Genomic DNA, 23,765 nt, shown 5'->3' on the forward strand with positions numbered 1-23,765 from the left:
GTGGGGAGGGGGAGGGAAAGGAGTTTGTAAACTGCTCTGAGACTCCGAGTGAAGGGCGAGGAATAAATCTAATCTCCGCCTCCTCCTCCGCCTCCTCCTCCTCCTCCTCCTCCTCCTCCAAGGGTGTATAGGTGTTATCTCCTTGAGCGGGATGCCTCTCCTAGTCTTAACCTGAGAGCTGCCCTCTGACCCCTGCTCTCTCCCTCTCTTTGTCCTCTCCTCCACTTCACATGGCCTTCCATGGAGACACATGCTTCTGTAGGTCTCTCCTGTACAGACAAGGCCCTCATACTCCCACAGATGTGATGCTGGACAAGCTGGCCGTTTGTGAGAGGGAAAGCACTCTTTAGATTAGGCTTCTCTTTCTCTTCTTTCAACTGCAACCTGAATGTGAACTGGATCTACTTGAACACATGTGAGTTTACTTTTTTGTGTGTAATATACTCCTTGGGAGATTTATTTACTGCCCTCAGCTTCACTCTTCTATGACTGGGCAAACTCTGCTGTATTAACCAAATATCCCAATACCTGAATGGGAGACCACCAAGGGAGGCTCTGCAGAGGGAAGCACTGGCAAACTACCTCTGCTTCTCACTTGCCCTAAAGCCCCCTGCTGGGATCTCCATACGTTGGCTGTGACTTAACGACACACACATGACTCAACGGCACATTTCTAGGTCCAGAGGCCTGTCATACCTGCAGGGATTCCGACCGCTGAACCGATCACAGCATGGAGGAAGATGAGCGGGGAGGAGATCAACAGCGCCACCATAATCATGCCTCCGGTCCAAGGGTTGTCACAGCCGTACACTTGCCCAACTCCAATGGGGATCGACTGGAATAGCTGCAGGAAAAACACGGGAAGGTGAGATTTCAAGGCTGAGAGCCAGTTTGGTGTAGTGGTTAAGAGAGCGGACTCTAATCTGGGAGAACCGGGTTTCCTGGAGTCCTGTGTCCAGTTTTGGGCACCACATTTCAGGAAGGATGTTGACAAGCTCGAGCATGTCCAGAAGAGGGCAACCAGGATGGTGAGAGGGTCGAAATCCAAGTCTTGAGCCACCGCAGCTCCAAACACAATGGCCTACCCACTTTCTTTCTGAAAAGTCTGACAGGCGCCAGGAAGATTTTAGGAAGGATGTTAACAAGCTCGAGCGTGTCCAGAAGAGGGCAACCAGGATGGTGAGAGGGTTGGAATCCAAGTCTTACAAGGAAAGGCTGAAAGAGTTGGGTCTGTTTAGCCTGGGAAAGAGAAGGCTTAGAGGGGACATGATTGCAGTCTTCAAGTATCTGAAGGGCTGTCATGTAGAAGGTGGAGCGGATCTATTCTCTCTTGCAAGACTAGATTGCAAGACTAGATCTAATGGGTGGAAATTACGAGGGAGTCGTTACCAGCTAAATATCAGGAGAGACCTCCTAACTGTAAGAGTGGTTGAGCAGTGGAACAGACTGCCTCGGGAGGTGGTGGATGTTCCTTCGCTGGACGTTTTCAAGCAGAGGCTGGATGACCCTCTTTTGGGTATGTTGTAGGGCTGTCTTTCAGCTACGCTCCTGCAGAGTGCAGGGGGTTGGGCTAGATGACCTGCAAGGTCCCTTCCAACTCTAACATTCTATGATCCTGAGATCAGAGGGTGACGTAGTGCCCCCTTCTCAGATGTGATGTTATCTGCAAGGCACCGGAGCTGTTCCCTCCTTCCACTGTGAAGTTTGTAGCCATGACATGGATAGCCCAGGCAAGCCCAATCTTGTCAGATCTCGGAAGCTAAGCAGGGCCAACTCTGGGAAGTACTTGGAAGGGAGACCTCCTTGGAATAGCAGAGGTGGGAGGCAGGGGCAGGCTTTATTCAGCCACTAGATATCCTCCAGGCCCCCAATAGGGGTCAGTCACCAGAGATCACCCTGACTTCCATGTGCAGACACAGTCAGTCACCGGAGTCGCCATGACTTTCAGGTGCGCACACACGACACACGTGCGCATATGAAAAATACAAAAAAGAAAAAGAAAGCACTATGAAGTTTGTCTCCGGTCCAGGATGTTATGAACTGAGTCTTTGTGAGGCGTACCCCTCCTCGAACCTGAGCTGGTATGTGTCCTTCCATTCGTTCTTTGAAAACAAGCCACCGGGGTCGCCTCATGCAAGGAATGTTACAAATGGGAAATGGGAAAAGCAGGCCCCCGAAACAAAGGACCCCTTTTTTAATTAAATGCTTGACGCAAGAATTTGCTTTGGATTGACAGCAGGAAAGCTGCCTACCACTCGGCCAAGTTGTTGGGGGGGTGGAATGAATGAAATGACGCTTGTTTTTGCGTTTGGGGCTCTTGCAGAGATAAGACGAAAACAAGATGTTTCCAAGCGGGCCTTAATCTGGCGTAAATGCTTCCCTGCGTTGGAGACGACCAGCACGGATTCCAAAACGTTCTTACGTCTGAAGAAGTCTTAACCTGTAATTTTCCATAGAGTTCCGTGGCCACCGTGGTCTTCATGTCAACAGTTTTTACCTTTTTTCCACAAGAAGTTAACTACCAAACATGCATACCGCGCATATCCTAAATAACTCTTTTGCTGCCAACTGGGTAAGAAGTACTTGGGTGGGCGGTGCTAAGGGAGAGACCAAGAATGTCCTAACCCAGGGGGGATGGGAAAGGGCATCTTCCCCCCCCCCCCCACTTAGTACAACTTGGATGAAAACAAAACTGAACATTTGAAAAATGGACAAACCAGCAAGATAACTGCTGCGCCCCCTCCCCACACACAGACATGTCTTAAGAAGAAACCTCTTTCCTACAATTCCTACGTACACCTGAAATGATGGAAGAGATCCCAGGTTTGCATTTTTTTAAAAAAAATCTGCTTTCCAGTGCTGACAGTGTAAAGATCTTCTTGTATGCGATCCTGGCTACGTTTTGTCTTGCCTGTTGCAGGACTGAAGCCACTTCTCTATTTTGCACAATGTACATTTTTCTTTTTCTAGGAGCTGCGGTGGCTCAAGTGGTTAAGACGCTGAACTGCAGGCTGTGGAAGGTCGGTAGTTCAGCAGTTCGAGCCCCGAGTGTGCTGCATGACGGAGTGAGCTCCCGTCTCTAGTTCTAGCTCCTGCCAACCTAGCAGTTCGAAAGCAAGAAATTGCAAGTAGATAAATAGGAACCACTTCGGTGGGAAGGTAACAGCGTTCCGTGCGCCTTGGTGTTGAGTCATGCCGGCCACATGACCACGGAAACGTCTTCGGACAGCGCTGGCTCTTCGGCTTTGAAACAGAGATGAGCACCGCAACTCTAGAGTCGGATTCGACTGGCTTTAGAGCAAGGGAACCTTTTCCTTTTCCTTTTACACATTTCTTTAGAATTTTTTTTTTTTTAGCAAAGTTCAGGTTGAACTTGGGGTGTGTGCGTGCATATTGGCTAGCGCCCATGGTAACATGAATACAACTCCCATACTCCAGTCTCTGGAGCTGTTTTGGAAATGTTTTTGGAGGGGAAAGGTCTATCTAATCTGTCCTTCTGTCTACCATATTTACTCAAAAGGAAGATGAGCCTGAATGTCAGACAACCTCCCCCATGTTACGTGGTGGTGGAAATTACCGTCAGGTCACAGCTGACTCAGGGCAGCCGCATAGGTTTTTCAAGGCCATGGATGTTCAGAGATAGGTTGCCGTGGCTCGTCTCTGCACAGCGACCCTGGTTTGGTGGTGCTTAGGAATGCGGACTCTAATCTGGGAGAACCGGCTTTGATTCCCCACTCCTCCACATGCAGCCGCTGGCGTGACCTTGGGTCAGTCACAAGTTCTCTCAGAGCTGTTCTCTCAAGGGCAGTCCTTGAAAGAGCTCTCTCCGCCCCACCTTCCTCACAGGGGTGTCTATTGTGGGGAGGGGAAGGGAGAGGAGTTAGGAAGCCGCTCTGAGACTCCTTTGGGTAGTGAAGGGCGGGGTATCAATCTAGTCTCCTCTTCTTCTCTATCCCTCGATGGTCTTCAATCCAAATACTAACCAGAGCTGACACTGCTTAGCTTCTGAGATCTGTCAAGGTTGGGCCAGCCTGGTCTATCCAGGCCTATCCAGGTCAGGGCAAATATGTGACATACACACATACAAAATTAGAGGACATAACTGTGACTTGTAGGCAAATGTAAGTCGACCCCCTCTTCTTTATGGCATGCTTGGGGGAAAACCTAGTCTTGCATTAGAGTAAATACAGTCCTTGTCTGTCGATCCAGTAGTGCTATCTGTTGTGGGAGGGGTGTCTGTTGTGGGGAGGGGAAGGGAAAGGAGTTTGTAAGCCGCTCTGAGACTCCTTTGGGTAGTGAAGGGCAGGGTATACATCCAATCTCTTCTTCTTCTTCTTTTACCTCACAGGGTGTCTGTTGTGGGGAGGGGAAGGGAAAGGAATTTGTAAGCCGCTCTGAGACTCCTTTGGGTAGTGAAGGGCAGGGTATACATCCAATCTCTTCTTCTTCTTCTTTTACCTCACAGGGTGTCTGTTGTGGGGAGGGGAAGGGAAAGGAGTTTGTAAGCCGCTCTGAGACACCTTTTGGGTAGTGAAGGGCGGGGTATAAATCCAATCTCTTCTTCTTTTACCTCACAGGGTGTCTGTGGTGGGGAGGGGAAGGGAAAGGAGTTTGTAAGCCGCTCTGAGACTCGTTTGGGTAGTGAAGGGCGGGGTATACATCCAATCTCTTCTTTTTCTTCTTTTACCTCACTGGGTGTCTGTTTTGGGGAGGGGAAGGGAAAGGAGTTTGTAAGCCGCTCTGAGACACCTTTGGGTAGTGAAGGGCAGGGTATAAATCCAATCTCTTCTCTTCTTCTTCTTATTCATCCGTTGGTCTTCAGTAGTTGTCAGTTTGCTTCCAGGCACAATTCAAAGTGCACCTTTGCCCACACTACTCTGCCCAATTTGAGACTAATGCTTACAGGATTGCCTGCCCTTTTCTATTCCTTCTTTTTCTTTTTGCTGAGATCTTCCACACAATCCCTGTTCTGTGGGCTTCTTCTGTAAATGGCAAGAGGGAAAGCACCGGGGGACGGGGTCTTCTCCGTTGTGGCACCCAGACTCCCTTCCTACAGTGGTTTGGTGCCAAGTGATTGACTTCTAAAAACTGTTCTAAAATTTTGGTTCATGTTCCCGCAGTTAGGGAGCTGATCTTTTCCTGCATATTTCTTGATGGCTTTAATGGAATTCTATGTTGTTTGGCACCTTTTAGCTGAATGGCAAGTCCATAAAGAGATGGGAGTACCAGACCACCTCACATGTCTCTTGAGAAACCTCCATAAGGGTCAAGAAGCGACAGTTAGAACCGAATATGGAACAACTGATTGGTTTAGAATAGGAAAAGGAGTACGACAAGGATGTATATTGTCCCCTTGCTTATTTAATTTATATCCAGAGTACATCATGCGAAATGCTGGCCTGGATGATTCGGAAGCTGGAATTAAGATTGCCGGGAAAAACATCAACAACCTCAGATATGCAGACGATACAATTCTAATGGCAGAAAGTGAAGAGGACCTAAAGAGCCTCTTGCCCAGGATGAAAGAGGAGAGCGCAAAGGTTGGCTTGAAACTCAACATCAAAAAAACTAAGATCATGGCATCCGGCCCCGTCACTCCTTGGCAAATAGAAAGGGAAGAGAAGAGATTGGATTTATACTCCGCCCTTCACTTGTGGTCTCAGAGCGGCTTACAAACTCCTTTCCCTTCCCCTCCCCACAACAGACACCCTGTGAGGTGGGTGGGGCTGAGAGAGCTCTGACAGAAACTGCTCTTTCAGGAACAGCTGTGCCAGAGCTTGTGACTGACCCAAGGTCACATCAGCAGGTGCAAGTGGAGGAGTGGGGAATCAAACCCGGTTCTCCCAGATTAGAGTCCGCACACTTAACCACTACACCAAACTGGTGTATTTCTATTCTGAAAAAAGAGGACATGCCCTCTAAAAAGAGGACATCCGGTAACCCTACTATAGAGTCCACCTTCCAAAGTGACTTTTTTTCTCCAGGTGAACTGATCTGTGTCGCCTGGAGATTGGTTGTAATAGCCGGAGATCACCAGCCACCACCTGGAGGTGGCATGTCACTACGGTCTTGTTCCATCTACCTTGGCTTCCAGTTTGCTTCTGGGCTCAATTCAAAGTGGTGGCATTGACCACTGAAGCCCTGTACAGCCTGGGATCAACATACCTTAAGGTCCACCTTCTCCCACGTGAACTTAACCATTTGCATTCTCAGAAGCCTTGCTTAACTTGATCCCACTATCTGAGGCTAAATGGGTGGCAACCCGAGAAAGGGATTTCTCAGTCCTTGCACCAAAACATTTACGAAGGAATAAATTTTGTTATTCTCAAAGGTGCCACTGGACTCCTCTTTTGTTTTGCGCCTGCAGACTAACACGGCTACCCCTCTGGGAAGATCAGTGACGCACGTGGCCACTCTTCGGTGGCAACTTTGTGCTTTGAGTAATCCTATCCGGTGACAATGCATAAAACCCTGAAGTCAAATTAAAACCGCATATCTCATAGTAAGGCTTTAAAAAGGATACAGTTGTTTGGTTTATCTACTGGTGTCATCCAGGCCAGTGCAATAAAATTGCGATATGTTGGTGATTTCACCTTCTTTTCTCCCTTTCCCCTTCTGCAGGGGCAGCCGGAGGAGTGGGGAATCACCTGCTGATGTGACCTTGGGTCAGTCACAAGCTCTGGCACAGCTGTCCTTGAAAAAGCGCAGTTTGTGTCAGAGTTCTCTCAGCCCCACCCCCCTCCAAGGGAAGGGCGGGGTATAAATCCAATCCAATCTCCTCCTCCTCCTCCTTCTTCAAACCCGGTTCTCTCAGATTAGAGTCCGTACACTTAACCACTACTCCAAACTGGCCTATATCACGGGCAGATTGTTTTATTGCCAATGTAACCTCCATGAACCAAATTGTTTAGCCCAGCCCAGGTGGAGTCTGTGAACGGAGACTAGCAGCTCAGGAAGACTCTGGTGGTTGATGAGATAGAAACAATTCTGGCCTCGTATCCTCTTGCATAAGGTAATCCAACTGTATGTATGTGAAATGTTAACTGGAAAGAGGCGGGTGTGAATTCAGTATGACTGGTGTTATAATTGTCATCACATTGTTATTGTAGGGCTGTATTTTCCAAGTTGAAAACAGAAGCCTGGCTTGCGTGATGTCTAGTTTGTTCCTTTTTGAAAGAGGGCTATATTGGGGTTAGGGATGCCATCCTCCAGGTGGGACCTGGAGATACCCTGGTATTATAACTGATCTCCAGACGACAGATATCATTTCCCCTGGAGAAAATTGCTGCTTTGGAGGATTAGACTCTATGGTGTTATAAAAGGTAAAGGTTCCCTTGCTCGAAAGCCAGTCGAGTCTGACTCTAGGGTTGCGGCGCTCATCTCCGTTTCAAAGCCGAAGAGCCAGCGCTGTCCGAAGACATTTCTGTGGTCATATGGCCGGCATGACTAAACACCAAGGCGCACGGAATGCTGTTACCTTCCCACTGAAGCGGTACCTATTTATCTACTTGCAATTTCTTGCTTTCGAACTGCTAGGTTGGCAGGAGCTGGAACTAGAGACGGGAGCTCACTCCGTCATGTGGCACTCGGGTCTCGAACTGCTGAACTACCGACCTTCCACAGCCTGCAGTTCAGCATCTTAACCACTTGAGCCACCGCAGCTCCCTATGGACACCGCTGTAAATAGCCTTGCTTCCCCCTCCCCGGTTTTTCTGGTGCGTGTGACCGCAACCTGAGATATGTGGATGCTGTCTGTAGTCTTACCAAAGGCACTTCGATCTCTGACCAGTTGATGCTGGGTGTTGAAGTTACGGGTTGAATGAGAGTTGTCGGGAAGAACAGGTTGTGGTGGCCGGTGGCTGCGACGAAGACCGTCAGTGCCAGGTTGAAGGGGAGAGTGAAAACTGGCAGATCCCACTTGCTGAAGACAGAGCCCAAAGCACTGGTGAAAAGAGGGCTGCAAGACAAAAGCAAGTGATATCAAAAGGAAGGCAGCAAAATGTCGTTTTGTAATCAGTGTGGCAACATCGGTCACAGGGTTCATTTCCTGCTGGAGCGCACAGGAGCGGAGCTCCGGCAGTAAGGAGCCCAGGGGGCGGGCACATGCAACAAGCCCCACCCCCTGCACCCAGCAGTCTTCAGTTGGGCCATGAGGAGCAAGAAGCAGCCAGGTAAGTTGCAGAGCCCCAACCCCCTGGCCCTCCCTCAGGTACAAGCTCCCCCTCCTCTGCGAGGACAGATCTACACGTGTGCCCCCCCAATAGCTAGCGATCCAAAACAGTCCAGTGGAGCCTGAGTGGTGGGTGTTGCCTTCTGACACACTTCCCGTGATGTAGATGGCAGGGGGTGTGGCATATGCAAACAAGTTATGCTAATGAGTTATGCTAATGAGCTCCTGCACCTCTTTTTCTACGAAATGACTCCTGATCGGCCATATCTGTAATAAGGATTGTCAGCTCTGGGTTGGGAAATACATGGAGATTTTGGGGGTGGAATTTGAGGAGGGCGGTGTTTGGGGAGGGGAGGGGCCTCATCAGGGTACAACGCCGTAGAGTCCACCCTCCAATGCAGCCATTTTCTCCAGGGGAACTGATCTCTGTAGTCTGGAAGATCAACTGTCATTCCAGGAGATCTCCAGGTTTGGTAACCCTTTCTGTAATACAGACCACAATTGATTGAATTGCCTTTCCTCTTCCCAGAGAATCCTGGGAACTGTAGTCCCCTGAGGACATCAAAAGGCCTGTAGCCAAATTCTGTTATCTGATCAAACTCTAAGATTCTTTAGCGGAGAAGCCAGGATAGTTAAAAATACTGCAAAACAGGTCAGTTTCCAGTGTAGCTATGCCCTTTAACTGTTGTCTATCCAGGTTGGGGCTACCAACCTCCAGGTGGGGTCTGGAAATATCCTGAAATTGCAACGTATCTCGAGACAACAAAGAACAGTTCCCCTGGAGAGAGCGGCTGCTTCAGCGGGTGGCCTCTATGGCATTATATCTGTAATGTATTCAAAGCTGCCTTAAATGCATGACATGTTGTGAAACATCTAACGGAAATGTAATGTTGAGCTTCATTCTGGGCTAGGATCCAAATCCATCCAATAGTATTGCTAGCCCAGGAAGTAACAAGCCAATCACTTCAAGCAAGCTCCCTGAGCAGGAACCAATGTGATTGGACCTTATCTCGGAAACCTCATAGATTGATATGTGTACAGTGGGTGTGGCTACATCAGCCGGGAATATTTCAAAGCAGGACAGCTGCAATGTAAAGGCTGTTCCGGCTATCAGATGTTGATCTGTGTTGGAGTTGTGTTCGAGTTGAAGAATAAAGTTGTGTTCTTGCTGAATCACTCTCCGACTACTCTGTTAAGCGAGCGACTTAACAATATCCCATTAAGATCCCAAAATCCTGCCTTCCCTTGGCTCCACCCCCAAATCTTCAGGAAACCCCCATTGGTTAGATTCTTCAAATCGGACTTTTTCATTCTATGCATTCTGAGTGAGAAACCTTGTCTCAAGGATTCCACTAATTCCAAAAGAGGAAAGTTCATGGGATTTTTTGTTTGTTTCCAATGTTCCCCCAAATCTCCCAATTCAGCAGACTATAATGCCACAGAGTCCACCCTCCAAATCAGCCATGTATTCCAAAGGAACTATTCTCTATTATCGGAGTGGCCAAACGTACTTAACACAAGAGCCACACAGAATAAACATCAGATGTCTGAGAGCCGCAAGACATGAACAAATATTACACAGACGTTTTTATAGAGAAATATGCACATTTGCTTTTTATTAACATTCAGTGAGACTGCCGAAAACAAAAAAGGGTAGAAAACAGATATTTATAATGATATTTATTTGCTTGCTAATGATATTTATTTGTCGAAGAGAGAGAAAGAGAGAGAGGTGGAAAGAAAGAATGAAAGAAAGAGGTGTAAAGAAAGAGAGAAAGAGAGAGAGAGAAAGAAAGTAAATAGATGGGGGAGGGAGGGAGGAAGAGAGAAAGAGAGAGAGAGAGAGAAAGCAAATAGATGGGGAGGGAGGGGGAGGAAGGAAGGAAGGAAGGAAGGAAGGAAGGAAGGAAGGAAGGAAGGAAGGAAGGAAGAGAGAAAGAGAGAGGGAGAGAAACAAAGAAAGCTGGGAGCCACACTATATGTGTGAGAGAGCCGCATGCGGCTCCTGAGCCACAGTGTGGCCATCCCTGCTCTATTGATTGGAGATCAATTGTAACAGCAGGAGATCTCCAGGCCCCACTTGGAGGCTGGCAGCTCTGATGGTTGTTTGCCATTGCCTGCCTCTGTGGAGCGACCCTGGACTTCCCCGGTGGTCTCCCATCCAAATACTAGCCAGGGATGACTCTGCTTAGCTTCTAAGATCTGAGACAATCGGACTAGCCTGGGCCATCCAGGCCAGGGCCGATGACTTCAACAGAAGTTCCAGTTGCGTGCCTTCAGCATTTTAGCTGCGCAGCCGAATTGTGTTTACTCAGAAGGAAGTGCTACTGTATGTTTTAGAATATAACTCTTTTATTTGCTCAGGTATAAGCCCTTTAGATAAAACCACTGTCTGTATTATACCATCACCATCATTCCAGCCTCACCTGGAACTTTCTAAGAATACACTGAAGGCACCAAGAAGGGTGTTGGGGGGGAGTGTACCGTGGTGCCTAAGGGGCACCACGACAGAGACCCCTTCATTAGTGCAGAAAGGGGAACAGATGTATTACTCTGTTTAGAAGATACGCATGGTGCATGTGATTGTTGATGGTGGAGGGAGGAGAGGTTATAATCACACCTCCCAGTTGTCAAAGAGAACCCACACTGTATATTTATTTCAGTTAAACATGAACTTTTATACATCTGTTAACAAGTGGTGGGGGAGCGGGGGGGAGAAGATTTGCTTTAAAATGCATAGGTCAGGAAGTCTGCAGTGGTTTGCAGCAGGGCTCTTTTTGTAGAAAAAGCCCAGCAGGAACTCATTAGCATAATAGGCCACACCCAACACCAGAAACCAATTAGCATATTAGGCCACGCCCCTGCCAGCACAGCTCATTAGCACATTAGGACGCACCCCCATGTTACCAGAAATGTGGTCATCCAGCCACACCCACCTTTTGCTTGTTATTCTGTTTACCTTGTTTGTTGTCAAAACCGGGCCACATCCTTCCAGGGGGCCCCCTTGCCCACCCACCTCGGAGTTGCCGGGGGGGGGGTCGCTCTCCAGTCCTTCCCTTTGTAGCCACACATGCAGAGGTTTTGGCTGTAGTGGGTGTGGCCAACTCTGAAGCCAGCCGAAACTGCATTCCTGTGCGTTCCTGCCGAAAAATAGCCCTGGTTTGCAGAATGGAGTCAATGAAAATCCTCAGTTCAAAACAAAACTAGAAGGACGGTTGCGTGAATACCCAGAGAGCGGCTGCCAGTCTGAACTGGCAATATTGACCTTGCTGGACCAAAGGTCTGACTCAGTAGAAGGCTGCCTATTATGGGGCCAGTATTAAAAACCTAGCTGAAACTTGTAATATACAAAAATGCATGTATTTATTGGAAACACAGTTTGATGAGACTAGCTCTGACTAAGAAAGCCACACAGGTGCTTTTTTGGACCTAAAGTAGAAGATGTTCTAATTCAGCAGCTGTGCATTTGGCACCAGACACATGACTTTCATCTTTAGAGGCCTCACAAACATCTTTGTCTTGTGCCTTTGATTTTGCTGCTTAACCTTCCTTTTCTTGGTCCAATACCAACGTATGGGTTATCTTTTTGTAATATGTATTATTTCTATGTGTACCTCAGTATTGTTTGACCTCTGAAGAAGCCCCCCGATAGGGCGGAAAAGTGACAGGTCATGTGTATTGGCCCTTGTGTTTAGGCCACTTGTACTTTTTCACAAGGCTTTCATTGGGCCCTTATATGTTTTTAACTGTGTTTCTAATCAATACGCAGGGCTCTGTTTGTAGCAGGAATTCCTTTACATATTAGGCGACACACCCCTAATGTAGCCAATCCTCCAAGAGCTTACAGTAGCCCCTGTAAGAAGAGCTCAGTAAGCTCTTAGAGGATTGGCTACATTAGGGGGGTGTAGGGGGTGTCGCCTACCATGCAAAGGAGTTCCTGCTACAAAAAGAGCCCTGATTTATTGCTTTATCACATGCCCTCCCCCCTGATGTTTTGGTACTTGAAAAGGTACACAGGGGAGGATGGGAACGCTCCACTGCAGGCCCAATCAGGCCCGGGCCCTCAAGGCATTTTGGGGCTGTGATTTTCCTGGGAGTGAGCCCCACTGAATAGACCTGAGTAGCATTCTGAGTAGACGTCCCTTGGGCCCCGGTCACACGGAAGGTTTTGGGCTGGGAGAGGGATGGATCGGGGGCGCAGCAAACGGGCGCGATCTCACTGCAACCCCTCCCCGATCCGTCCCTAACCCCGAAAAACCTGCTGCAAAAAAAGAACCTCCTACAGAGGAGGACTTACCTGCAGCACCGCAGCAACCGTGACCATGGGATCGCCAATCACGGCTCCCCGCTGAACTGCGCATGCGCACACACGTGCAATTCGGCTGCCGCACTCTTCTTTCTGTGGCTTCCCCCCGGCATCTGATCGTGCCAGGGAGGAAGTGCGCAGCGGCTCAGGGGATCTATGTGATCCCGCCGCCGCGTGTCTCTTTTGGTGCGGCTTTAAAAAGCCACACTTTGCCCGTCCTCCCCCCCCCCCCGTGTGGCAGGGACCTCTGATTGCTTTCTAAATTCCTTTAAAATGGGGTCATCGTCCTTGCGGCAAAGAGCAAAACCACCAAAAACTGCTGTGAGCTGAATTTCCCGCAATGCATCCGTTGTCTGAAGGAAATCTATCCATACAACCCATCGCGGGGAAATGCAGAAGCCAAAGAATTGATAGACAAGATACATATACAAAAAGTCCACCACTTTTCCTAGGTAATCTTTCCAGTGCTTCAGACCTCTGGTTCTTCCTCTACTGGACCAGATGACTAACTTGAACAATAACTTTGAAGCCCTACAAAAAGAACTGAAAGAAACCAATGCACGAACAGAGAATACAACTAAAAAGCTGAAGAAGGTTGATGTGAAGACAAATCTATTGAACCAGAGAATGGAGGCAGTGGGAAAAGAGAGGACCTCTGAGAAACAACAGCTGTTACAACTTCAGTTGGAATGGTCAGCATATGTCCTGAGATTTCAAGGTATTCCGGAACAAAAAGGGGAGAACCGGAAGAGATTTTAAGTGAAACCCTAGCTTCCGTGGCAGTTTGTAAAGCGGAACTCTTGCAAAGCAACTTGGATATGGTATACCGAACCTATCCAGAATTTATCAAGAAAAACAACCTGCCTGGTGAAGTATATGTGAAATTCTCTAAAAGGTCAACAAGGGATATGGTACTGAAAGCGACTAATGGAATAACCTTAAAAATCCAAGGAGAAGAAGCGAAATTTTAAAAGATGTTGCATTTGAGGTGAGCAAGAGGAGGAAACACTATAAAAATTTGACTTTATTTCTACAGAAAACTTCCACTCCTTACAGATGGATAATCCCGGAAGGCCTCATCTTCAACGTCAAAGAGAAAAAAGAAAAGATTGACTCTTTTCAAAGCAAAAGCATTTTTGGAAAGGCATTAAAGTCCAGCAAAAGAAAAAGGGAAATTAGAGGACAATATCATTACAGAAGATGTTAGGGAACATGGTTCCAGAAGCAGTGATAGCTCTCCAAGTAGCACCTCTGAGGAAGAATTTAACTCTGAATCAGAATTAGGAGATGTGGCTCCTAAATCATTTAAAGTTAAGCTGCCCTTTGATAAGAACAAACGTGGAGGGGAAAAAACAGCTAAATAATCTGATTCTGAAAGTTTGTTTTTTTCTTTTCTTTTTTGTTTATCTACTAAGATGCACACACTATAGTTAATTTTGTTTGTACTGTTTAAGGTAGAAATATTAACCTTTAGTCTTCAATTAAGTAAAAGCTAAATAATGAAACATTAGGTAACCGAACTTTAGAACATTTTTTTGATCCCTGCTTACTCTGCATTTTAGTTTAGAATATTCCTTTCCCCTATACCCTGTAACGTGTAGAGATGAAAAAATAAAAATAAAAAAGGAACTCCTTCACTACCCGAAGGAGTCTCACAGTGGCTTAACAAACTCCTTCCCCTTCCCCTCCCTACAACAGAACACCCTGTGAGCGGTGTTCCCTCTAAGCTGAGTCAGTGTGAGCGAGCTCGCAGTCTTTTAGCCTCCGGCTCACACATTTTTGTCTTCGCTCAGGAAGGAACGGCTCCAGAGCAAACTGATATATGCAGCAGCCAAATCTCTCGGTCACAACTTTTATGCCAGGAGCTCACAAAGCAGAATTTCTGCTCACAAGACTCCACAGCTTAGAGGGAGCATTGCCTGTGAGGTCGGTGGGGCTGAGAGAGCTCTGACAGAAACTGCTCTTTTTTCAAGGACAGCTCTTACCAGAATGACGGCTTGCCCAAGGTCATCCAGCAGGTGCAAGTGGAGGAGCGGGGAATCAAACCCGGTTCTCCCAGATTAGAGTCCGCGCACTTAACCACGACACCAAACAACGGCTGACAGTTTCATTCCAATCTCCTTATAAGACAATGCTTTTGTATTATCTCTCTATCGGGCAAGGTCTCCTTAGGTCTAACCAGCACCCCTAAAGGCCCAAAACGGGCCTCTCCATCTTTGTCATTGTATGTTCAATGGCCCGCTATGCAGGTTGTTCTACTCTTACGGAGGCAGAGACAAAAGATCAACCTTGCGGCAGCCATGAGGATGCCAGAGTGTCCAGTTTGGCCCACGGTCTTCCAGTAGGGCTGTCCGGTCTCACCTTACCTGTGGCGGGGGGCTCCCTGCTCCTCATTGGGAGTTTTCCGCTGTGCGGTACAATGCCATCACCGGTAGTGATGTCATCATGCTAGGGCCATCTCGTGGTGACATTCTAGCATTTGGGGCAAAAACATTATGGGAACCATAGAGTTTCCCCCTGAATGCCAGAGTGTCGCCATGCAACAGCCCCAGCATTATGATGTCACTACTGTTGATGGCATTGCATCAGCAGTGTCTCTGTGGGATGCTGCTGTTTGGGGGTGGGGCGGATTGCCCCCCCCCAAAATCGGAGAATCTCCTGGCCCAAACGGGGGTATGGCAACTCTTATCTTCTAGAGGTCCCTGGGGAAATCTAATAAATATTCCGCCAGTTTAAGATCCAAGTCAGAAGAAGAAGAGCTGGATTTATACCCCGCCCTTCACTCAAGAGTCTCAGAGCTGCTTACCATCTCCTTTTCCCTCCCCTTCCCACAACAGACACCCTGTGAGGGAGGTGGAGCTGAGAGACTGCTATTGAGAGAGCAGCTCTGAGCGAACTGGGACTGGCCCAAAATCACCCAGCTGGCTGCAAGTGGAGGAGTGGGGAATCAAACCCGGTTCTCCCAGATTAGGGTCCGCGCACTTAACCACGACATCAAACCGAGAAGGGAACAAAGAGGAGAGAGGACAGAGGGCAGTACCTTGAGAATCAGCCCCTCCACGGGTCATTTCCTGCAGGAGCGCACAGGAGCGGAGCTCCGGCAGTAAAGAGCCCAGGGGGCGGGCACATTCAACAAACCCCGCCCCCTTGCTCCCAGCAGCCCTCAGTCAGAGCAAGAAGCAGCCAGGTAAGTTGCAGAGGCCACCCCCACTGGCCCCCCGGCCCCAAACAGTCCAGTGGCACCTTTAAGGCCAAGTTTTATTCAGGTACAAGCTCTCCCTCCTCTGCGAGGACAGATCTGCACGTCCCCCCCCCCCCAAAATAGCTAGGAATCTAAAACAATCCAGTGGAGCCTGAGCAGAGGGTGTTGCCTTCTGACACACTTCTGGTGATGTCAGGGGGTGTGGCATATGCAAATAAGTTATGCTAATGAGTTATGCTTAATGAGCTCCTGCACCTCTTTTTCTACGAAATGATCCCTGAGCCCCTCCCCCCCCAACTTACCATGTCATGGACATGAGAACCACAGGAAGCAGAAGCCACCAGTAATAATCGCCGTTCTCTGAGAAGATGGCCATGAGCATTCCCACGAGGACCCCGTTGTAGCCGTAGAGTCCGGCTGCGATGGCTGACCTGTGGGAGGAGGCAAGTTGAGCAGTCTTTACTATAACATTTCTGAATTAAGAACTGAGAGCCAGCATGATGTGGGGGTTAGAGAACGTTGGACTAGGGATTGGAGTCCCAGGTTCAGATCTCCGCTCTGTCACTGAAGCCTGCTGGGTCCCACGCTCACAGCCTAACCTGCCTCGCAAGGTTGTTGTGAGGGTAAAACAAGGTCATGAACTTTGGGTTCCCTTTGCTGAAGAAGGCAGGGTACAAATGAAGTAAATAAATAAGTTTTGAAGAAAAAGAAGGAGAAGTTGAATTTATACCCCGCCCTTCACTCGAAGTCTCAGAGTGTCTTACAATCTCCTTCCCTTCCTCTCCCCACAACAGACACCCTGTGAGGTAGGTGGGGCTGAGAGAGCTCTTTCGAGGACTGCTCTTTCAAGAACAGCTCCGACAAAACCGTGATTGGCCAGAACAGCTCTGAGAGAACCAGTGACTGACCCAAGGTCACACCAGCAGCTGTATGTGAAGGAGCAGGGAATCAAACCCAGTTCTCCCAGATTAGAATCCGCCGCTCTTAACCGCTACACCAAACTGGCTTTCAAGCTGAGTCTGAGGACAATGGGAAACTTACCTCCATTCCCCCCCCCGGTTATAACAAAAAATAAAATAAAAATGCTATTACCTGCCTAGGTTAACTGTGCTTTCTGCTAGCAGATTATCTTATTCTTAAAATGACAGTTCCTGACGGTTAGAGCAGTGCCTTGGTGGAACAGTCGTCCTCGGGAGGTGGCGGGCGCTCCTTCTTGGGAGGTTTCTTAAAGCAGAGGCTAGATGGCCATCTGACAGCAATGCTGATTCCGTGACTCACTATGAATTTAGGCAGATCATGGGAGGGAGGGCAGGGAGGGATGAGCCAGTGCTTGGTTCTCGTGGCCCTTTCTTACACGCCCAGGGTGATGCCGATTGCCACTTTGGGGTCAGGAAGGAATAGTCTCTCAGGCCTGGTTGGCCCCAGAGATCCTGGAGGTATTTTGCCCCTTTCTGGGCATAGAGCAGGGGTCACTGGGGGAAGGGGGGGGGAGGAGGTAGTTGTGAATTTCCAGCATTGTGCAGGGGGTTGGACTAGATGACCCTTGAGGTCCCTTACCAGCTCTATGTTTCTATGACTGGGGTATTTATTTCCCACATGCAGGAAATTGAACGATCAGACACTTTGGATTGGCTGTATTGACTCATTTTTCCTTGTTACTTCCCTATCGGTTTATTGCTTCTACCTGTGTTCCGATATATGCCAACAAAGGTTGTGAATTGATGTGTGTGGATTGGCTGTCGAACAAAGTCTGAGTCCAGTGGCACCTTTAAGACCAGCAAAGTTTTATTCTGAATATAAACTTTTGCGTGCACGCACAGTTCTTCAAGCTTATACCCAGAATAAAACTTTGTTCATCTCAAAGGTACCACTGGAGTCAGACTTTGTTCTATTGCTTCGGACCAGCAGGGCTACCCGCCTGAATCCTTCTTGGATTGGCTGCGTACCACGTAGTCCCCGACTGCTTAGAATATCCTCTGTGAGTGATCCAGAAAAGAGAAAGAACCAAGGGGGGGGGGAATGCCCCTGATTCGCTTCTTACACTATGAATCTTGCAGTCTGTTGAAATTGCTGGAATCAGGTTCCACTCACACAGCCGGCAAACTGAAGAAGTCGAAGGAAACACGTCTTCTAAGTATCTAAAATGGGCGTCTTTGCAAAGGCTGTTTGGACGATATTATGACTATGTGGACTATGTGGACTCCTCCTTATCAGGCTACACTGATTACATGGACTTTACGTCTTGTCTACAAAGGAAGAAATTTTGTATCTTATGTGTTATTATAGTTACAGTCAATGCTCCCTCTAAGCTGTGGAGTCTTGTGAGCAAAAACTCTACTTTGTGAGCGACTGGCATGAAAGTTGCGAGCGAGCCATTTGGCTGCTGCATCAATTAGTTTGCCCTGGAGCCATCCCTTCCTGCGCGAAGACAAAAATGGGTGAGCTGGAGGCTAAAAAACTGTGAGCTAGCTCACACGAACTCAGCTTAGAGGGAACACTGGTTACAGTATGCACTAATGTTGTCGTGACACCAATTTTCAGTGGTGTTTTCTAATAGTGGAATTTGTATATGTGGGACTCCTGTGGAAGCAGCTGCCAACAGAATAGACCACAATCTAACCTTCCTGAAATAACTCTTCTTGAGCCAAAGGCTGAACCAAGGGAAGGACTAGGTATCACCCCCCTGCTGGTCCGTGTCATGGCCTGCCTTGTCTTGTACAAGCCCGTGTGCAAACATTATCTGTCTCATACGGTCCTTCTGTCTGTGAATGGAAGGTAGCTCACTCCAGGGCAATGACCGATGGTTTGACGACTTTGATTGTCACTTGTGGGCGTGAAGCGGGTGCCTCTTGCTTTTATGGCTGCGAGCCATAAAAGCCATCTAAACCCCAGGTCCTGTACATAGGGCAAGATAGTCTCTATATTGCAATAAGTAAACAGTGTGGTGTAGTGGCTTGGTTAGGGCCTGGGAGGGCCAGGTTCGAATCCCCACTCCGCCATGGAAGCTCGCTAGGTGAACTTTGTCCTGTCGCACCCTGTCGGCCTAGCCTACCCCACAGGGTTGTTGTTAAGACGAACCTCCTTGAGCCCAGCGAAAAGTGTGGGGCATAAACGTTTTAGTCAAGGTAACGGTTCCTCTTATTTTTATTTATTTATTATTAAATTTATACCCCGCCCTCCCCACAGGCTTACAGATAGGGCACTTTGTGCCAATAAAAACAGAATAAAACACGATAAAACACAGATCCTAGGCCTGACACTCTAACCACTACACCACGCTGCCTTGAATCTGTTCCCAGATTTGTACCACTCTGCTTTGCTACGGGATACAAAATCTGGAGAGTGTGGATACAATCCGTAGGCCCTAAGCCCACTGGCACTTTCACACAAACATGACAAAGATGTTTCGAGAAATTGCCCTGACCTGGACAGCTCAGACAAGCCCGATCTCATTGGATCTCAGAAGCTAAGCAGGGCCGACCCTGGCAAATGCTTGGATGGGAGACCTCCGAGGAATACCAGGGCTGGGACGCAGAGGCAGGTTATCCAGCCACCTCTCTGAATTGTCCAAACCCCACTAGGGGTTGCCAGAAGTCGCCATGACTTCCAGCCATGCAAGCACACACGCACACACAAATACCCACACACAATAAGATGTTTTGAGAAATGAAAGAACAATGGACTGCTTACCTATCCTGGCTCAGAAGGAACGCTGTTAAGGTTGAGATGACAGCTCCTAAACATCCGGTGAGGGTCAGCCAATAGCTCTGGACCAGGAATCCAGCAACCATGATCAGACCACTGAGAGGGTTGCTGACAAACATCACTTGAGAGACGCCCCGCAGAACCCAGTCAAGGAACTGGAACACCAGAGGCTTATCTGAAAGATAGTCCTATTGCGTTACAGACGTGCAGATGTGCAGATGAAGAGTGCTTCTCACAACATAAACATGCACATACCCTAATAGGTTAGACCTAACATACCTGTAACGATTCCTTGTTTTATTTGTGTGTGTGTGTGTCTTTAAATGTTTGGTTGCATGGCGGTGAGAGATAGTCTAGGGTGGTTGAAACAGGCAAGTGGTGTGATTGGTGATTGGCAGAAAGGGGGAGGGGTTTTGGAAGTAAAAATTAGTGGATGAACGGGTATGTCAGTCAAGAGTGACAGTTGAAGAGTGACAGTTGATAAAGACAGTTAGGGAGTTAGTTAAGTTCTGTGTATGAGAGGGATGAGACACATCCCTGTGTGGGATAAGTTAAGTTCTGAGTTCTGTGAGAGAAGCAGGAGGGCAGTTAAGCACTGTGTATGAAAGAAGTGAGAAGCAGTTCTGTGTGAAAACAGTTAAGCTGTCTGTTGATGTTGTTCAGAGAAGAAGAAAAGTTATATTACTGTCTGAGTGACAGACTGGAGAAACAGTGAACTTACATGACCTTGAGTTAGTGTTACAAAGTTACATGCCAAGATCCCTGACAGTGGAGAGAAAAGTGTGTGAAATACCCAAAGCAATTGTTCAGTATTTACCCATTCCTAGATACAGAGTCCTATCCTGTTATTTACGAATTATTTCAATAAATCTTCTTTTATTTAAGTCTGCCAGCTCTGAAAGAAATAATTTCTCAGGAAACACATAGACCCTCATGAAAGCCTAAACCCTCGACCTACCTACCCAGTGATAGAAATATTATAGTAAAAGGTTTGGAAAGCCTTAAGTTTCCTGGTGGCAGCCGTATACCCAGTTGAACAAAACATAAAGAACACTTTTAAAGTAAAACCAGACCTCCCCAGTTAAGGGGTCGTCACAATACCTCTAATTGTTTTGACCTGACATACCCCTAATAGGTTGGACCTGAACTACCTCTAATGGGTTGGACTTGACATACCTTTAATAGGTTAGACCTGACACACCACTAAATTCCTAATTGGTTAGACCTGACAAACCCCTAATAGGTTGGGCCTGAAATACCTCTAATAGATTGGACCTGACATACCCCTAATAGGTTAAACCTGACATATTTCTAATAGGTTGGACCTGACATACCTCTAATACATTAGACCTGACACACCCCTACATCCCCTAATTGGTTAGACCTGACACACCCCTAATAGGTTGGACCTGAAATACCTCTAATAGATTGGACCTGACATACCACTAATAGGTTAGACTTGACACACCCCCACAGCCCTAATTGGTTAGACCTGACACCCCCAGTAGGTAAGACCTGACATTCCCCTAATAGGTTAAACCTGACATATTTCTAATAGGTTGTACCTGACACACCTCTAATATGTTAGACCTGACACACCCCTACACCCCTAATTGGTTAGACCTGACACACCCCTAATAGGTTGGACCTGAAATACCTCTAATAGATTGGACCTGACATACCACTAATAGGTTAGACCTTGCACACTCCTACAGCCCTAATAGGTTAGACCTGACACCTCCCAGTAGGTAAAACCTGACATTCCCCTAATAGGTTAAACCTGACATATTCCTAATAGGTTGGACCTGACATACCTCTAATACATTAGATCTGACACACCCCTACACCCCTAATTGGTTAGACCTGACACACCCCTAATAGGTTGGACCTGACATACCTCTGATAAGTTAGACCTGACACAGCCCTAATAGGTTGGACCTGACATATCCCTAATAGGTTAGACCAGACTCACCTCTGATCGGTAAGATGACTGTAACACTTTCAATGAGAGACTGCCCAGAAAGCCTGTTCAGAAGCTTTAAACTATTTCAAGTACAGCATCACTGAATGGCACAAAGGAAAAGGAGCACATCTCTGATGTAAAAAGCTTCAGTGGCTTTGAGACGTTTGCAGGCACGAGTCCAAAGTGCTGGTTGTATAGCCTAACAAGCCCCAAGCGAACTGTCGTCTCCTATATAGTCACCGGAGACTGTTGTCAGGGTGCCTCCACCTTCAGATATGTCCCTGCCCTGTGGTGGCACCATCTCTAGAACTCCCTTCCTGTGCCTCTTGGTTCTGTAGGCACCCTGGTTAAAATACAGTCTTTCCCCAGGTTTGTGGTGGAATTTGATTATGGCCTGCCACAGTTTAGTATGTGTGTGTGTGTGTTAAGTGTCATCAGTTCGCTTCCAATTTATGTTGACCCTCTGAATGAATGACTTCCAAAATGTCCTGTCCTTAACAGCCACGCTGAGGTCTTGCAACTGAGGGCCGTGGCGTCCTTTATTTATTTATCTTATCTTCCATCCCATCCCACTCCATTTCCTGAAAGTAAGACTCAGGGTGGTGTGCAATAGGTAATATACGTCAGCACATAATCAAGTCCATACAATGAAATGAATAAAATCCTTCAAAATCCTATTGAATCGATCCATCTCACGGTTGGGCCTTCCTCTTTTCCTGCTGCCTTCAGCTTTTCCTAGCCTTAGGCCCCGATCACACGGGCTGAAAAATGCAGGGGGGGGGGGAGCGTGGCTGTTTGCCCCGGAGCAAAATAACGCGCGGCCGCCCAATCACACGTCCCGTCGAGGTCCTGTGGTTAGGGCATGAGGTGCCGATCACACGGCTATCCTGCAGCGCGGCAAAGAAGCGGCGCGATCACACCAGCAATCGCCAGGCGCCGCTTCCGTGGCAAACGGGGATTTCTTTTTCTCACCCAAAGGTGAGCATGCGCATGATCGTTTGTGCGCATCCTGTGGAGACTTAAAAAAAACCTAACCGGTTTGCGACGGGACGCGATCAGACGCCCGCCCTTGCCCCGCGTTTTCCGGAAACTAGTACATAGTAAGTACTAGTTTTTTACTCCGTATCTTCGGCACGAAACCACGGGAGCTGGAGGCTAAAGAACTGTGAGCAAGCTCACACTCACTCAGCTTAGAAGGAATACTGGTCCTGACGTGGAGGGAGGCAATGGTGGACCACCTCTGGACATCCCTTGCCTTCAGGGCCCAGTAGGGGTCGCCAGAAGTCACCTTGACTTGATGGCAAACTTTTTAAAATTTTTTTTTAAAGAAATGGTTTCTGGGAACCTTGCCCAGCACTGAGGCTAGGATTGCCAACTCCAGGTTGGGAAATTCCCGGAGATTTGGGGGTTGGAGCCTGGAGAGGGTGAAATTTCGGGAGAGGAGAGACCTCGTCAAGGTATAACGCCATAGAATCCACTCTCCAAGGCAGCCATTTTCTAATTTAAGGAGCCAGTTTGGTGTAGTGGTTAAGAGCACAGACTCTAATCTGGGAGGTAAAGGTAAAGGTTTCCCTTGCTCGAAAGCCAGTCGAGTCCGACTCTAGGGTTGCGGTGCTCATCTCCGTTTCAAAGCCGAAGAGCCAGTGCTGTCCGAAGACGTTTCCGTGGTCGTGTGGCCGGCATGACTAAACACCAAGGCGCACGGAACACTGTTCCCTTCCCACCGAAGTGGTACCTATTTGTCTACTTGCAATTTCTTGCTTTCGAACTGCTAGGTTGGCAGGAGCTGGAACTAGAGACGGGAGCTCACTCCGTCATGCGGCGCACCCGGGTCTTGAACTGCTGAACTACCGACCTTCCACAGCCTGCAGTTCAGCATCTTAACCACTTGAGCCACCGCATCTGGGAGAGCCGGGTTTGATTCCCCACTCCTCCACTTGCAGCTGCTGGTGTGACCTTGGATCAGTCACAAATTCTTTCAGAGCTGTCCTCTCAAGGGCAGTTCCCTCAGAGCTCCCTCAGCCCCACCTACCTCACAGGGTGTCTGTTGTGGGGAGGGGAAGGGAAGGGAAAGGGATTGTCAGCCGCTCTGAGACTCCTTTGGGTAGGGAAGGGCGGGGTCTAAATCCAGTCTCCTCCTCCATCCAGGCTAGCCCAATCTCGTCAGATCTAGGAAGCTAAGCAGGGCCGGCCCTAGTTGGCACCTGGATGGGTGACCACCAAAGAATACCAAGATCGAGACGTGGAGGCAGGCGGACGGGAAACCACCTCTGAACATTCCTTGCCTCGTAAAGCCCACGGAGTTGCCAGAAGTCAGTTGTGACCTAGTGGCAAAAAAAAAAAGGTCTTCTGGTTTGCACCTAAATCAACACACTCAGCATACGATCCCCAACCGTGACGAGTCCTCCCGTTGTTCAAA

At 48.1% G+C, this 23,765-nt stretch overlaps 1 protein-coding gene across 1 annotated transcript in view; it reads right to left on the bottom strand.

Annotated features, from left to right (window-relative positions):
- The window catches only part of LOC107117814 (urea transporter 2-like), a 42,310-nt gene that overhangs the window by 12,909 nt on the left and 5,636 nt on the right, over positions 1-23,765 (bottom strand). The window contains exons 3-6 of the mRNA XM_015419978.1: positions 19,369-19,558; positions 15,981-16,109; positions 7,765-7,957; positions 697-844 (exon numbers count right to left, since the gene is read on the bottom strand). Of these exons, the coding sequence (XP_015275464.1) occupies positions 697-844; positions 7,765-7,957; positions 15,981-16,109; positions 19,369-19,558 (660 nt within the window). The remainder of the gene's footprint in view (positions 1-696; positions 845-7,764; positions 7,958-15,980; positions 16,110-19,368; positions 19,559-23,765) is intronic.

Source organism: Gekko japonicus, unplaced genomic scaffold (genome assembly GCF_001447785.1).
Source record: "Gekko japonicus isolate JY-2015 unplaced genomic scaffold, Gekko_japonicus_V1.1 scaffold4843, whole genome shotgun sequence".
Taxonomy (NCBI): Eukaryota; Metazoa; Chordata; class Lepidosauria; order Squamata; family Gekkonidae; genus Gekko; species Gekko japonicus.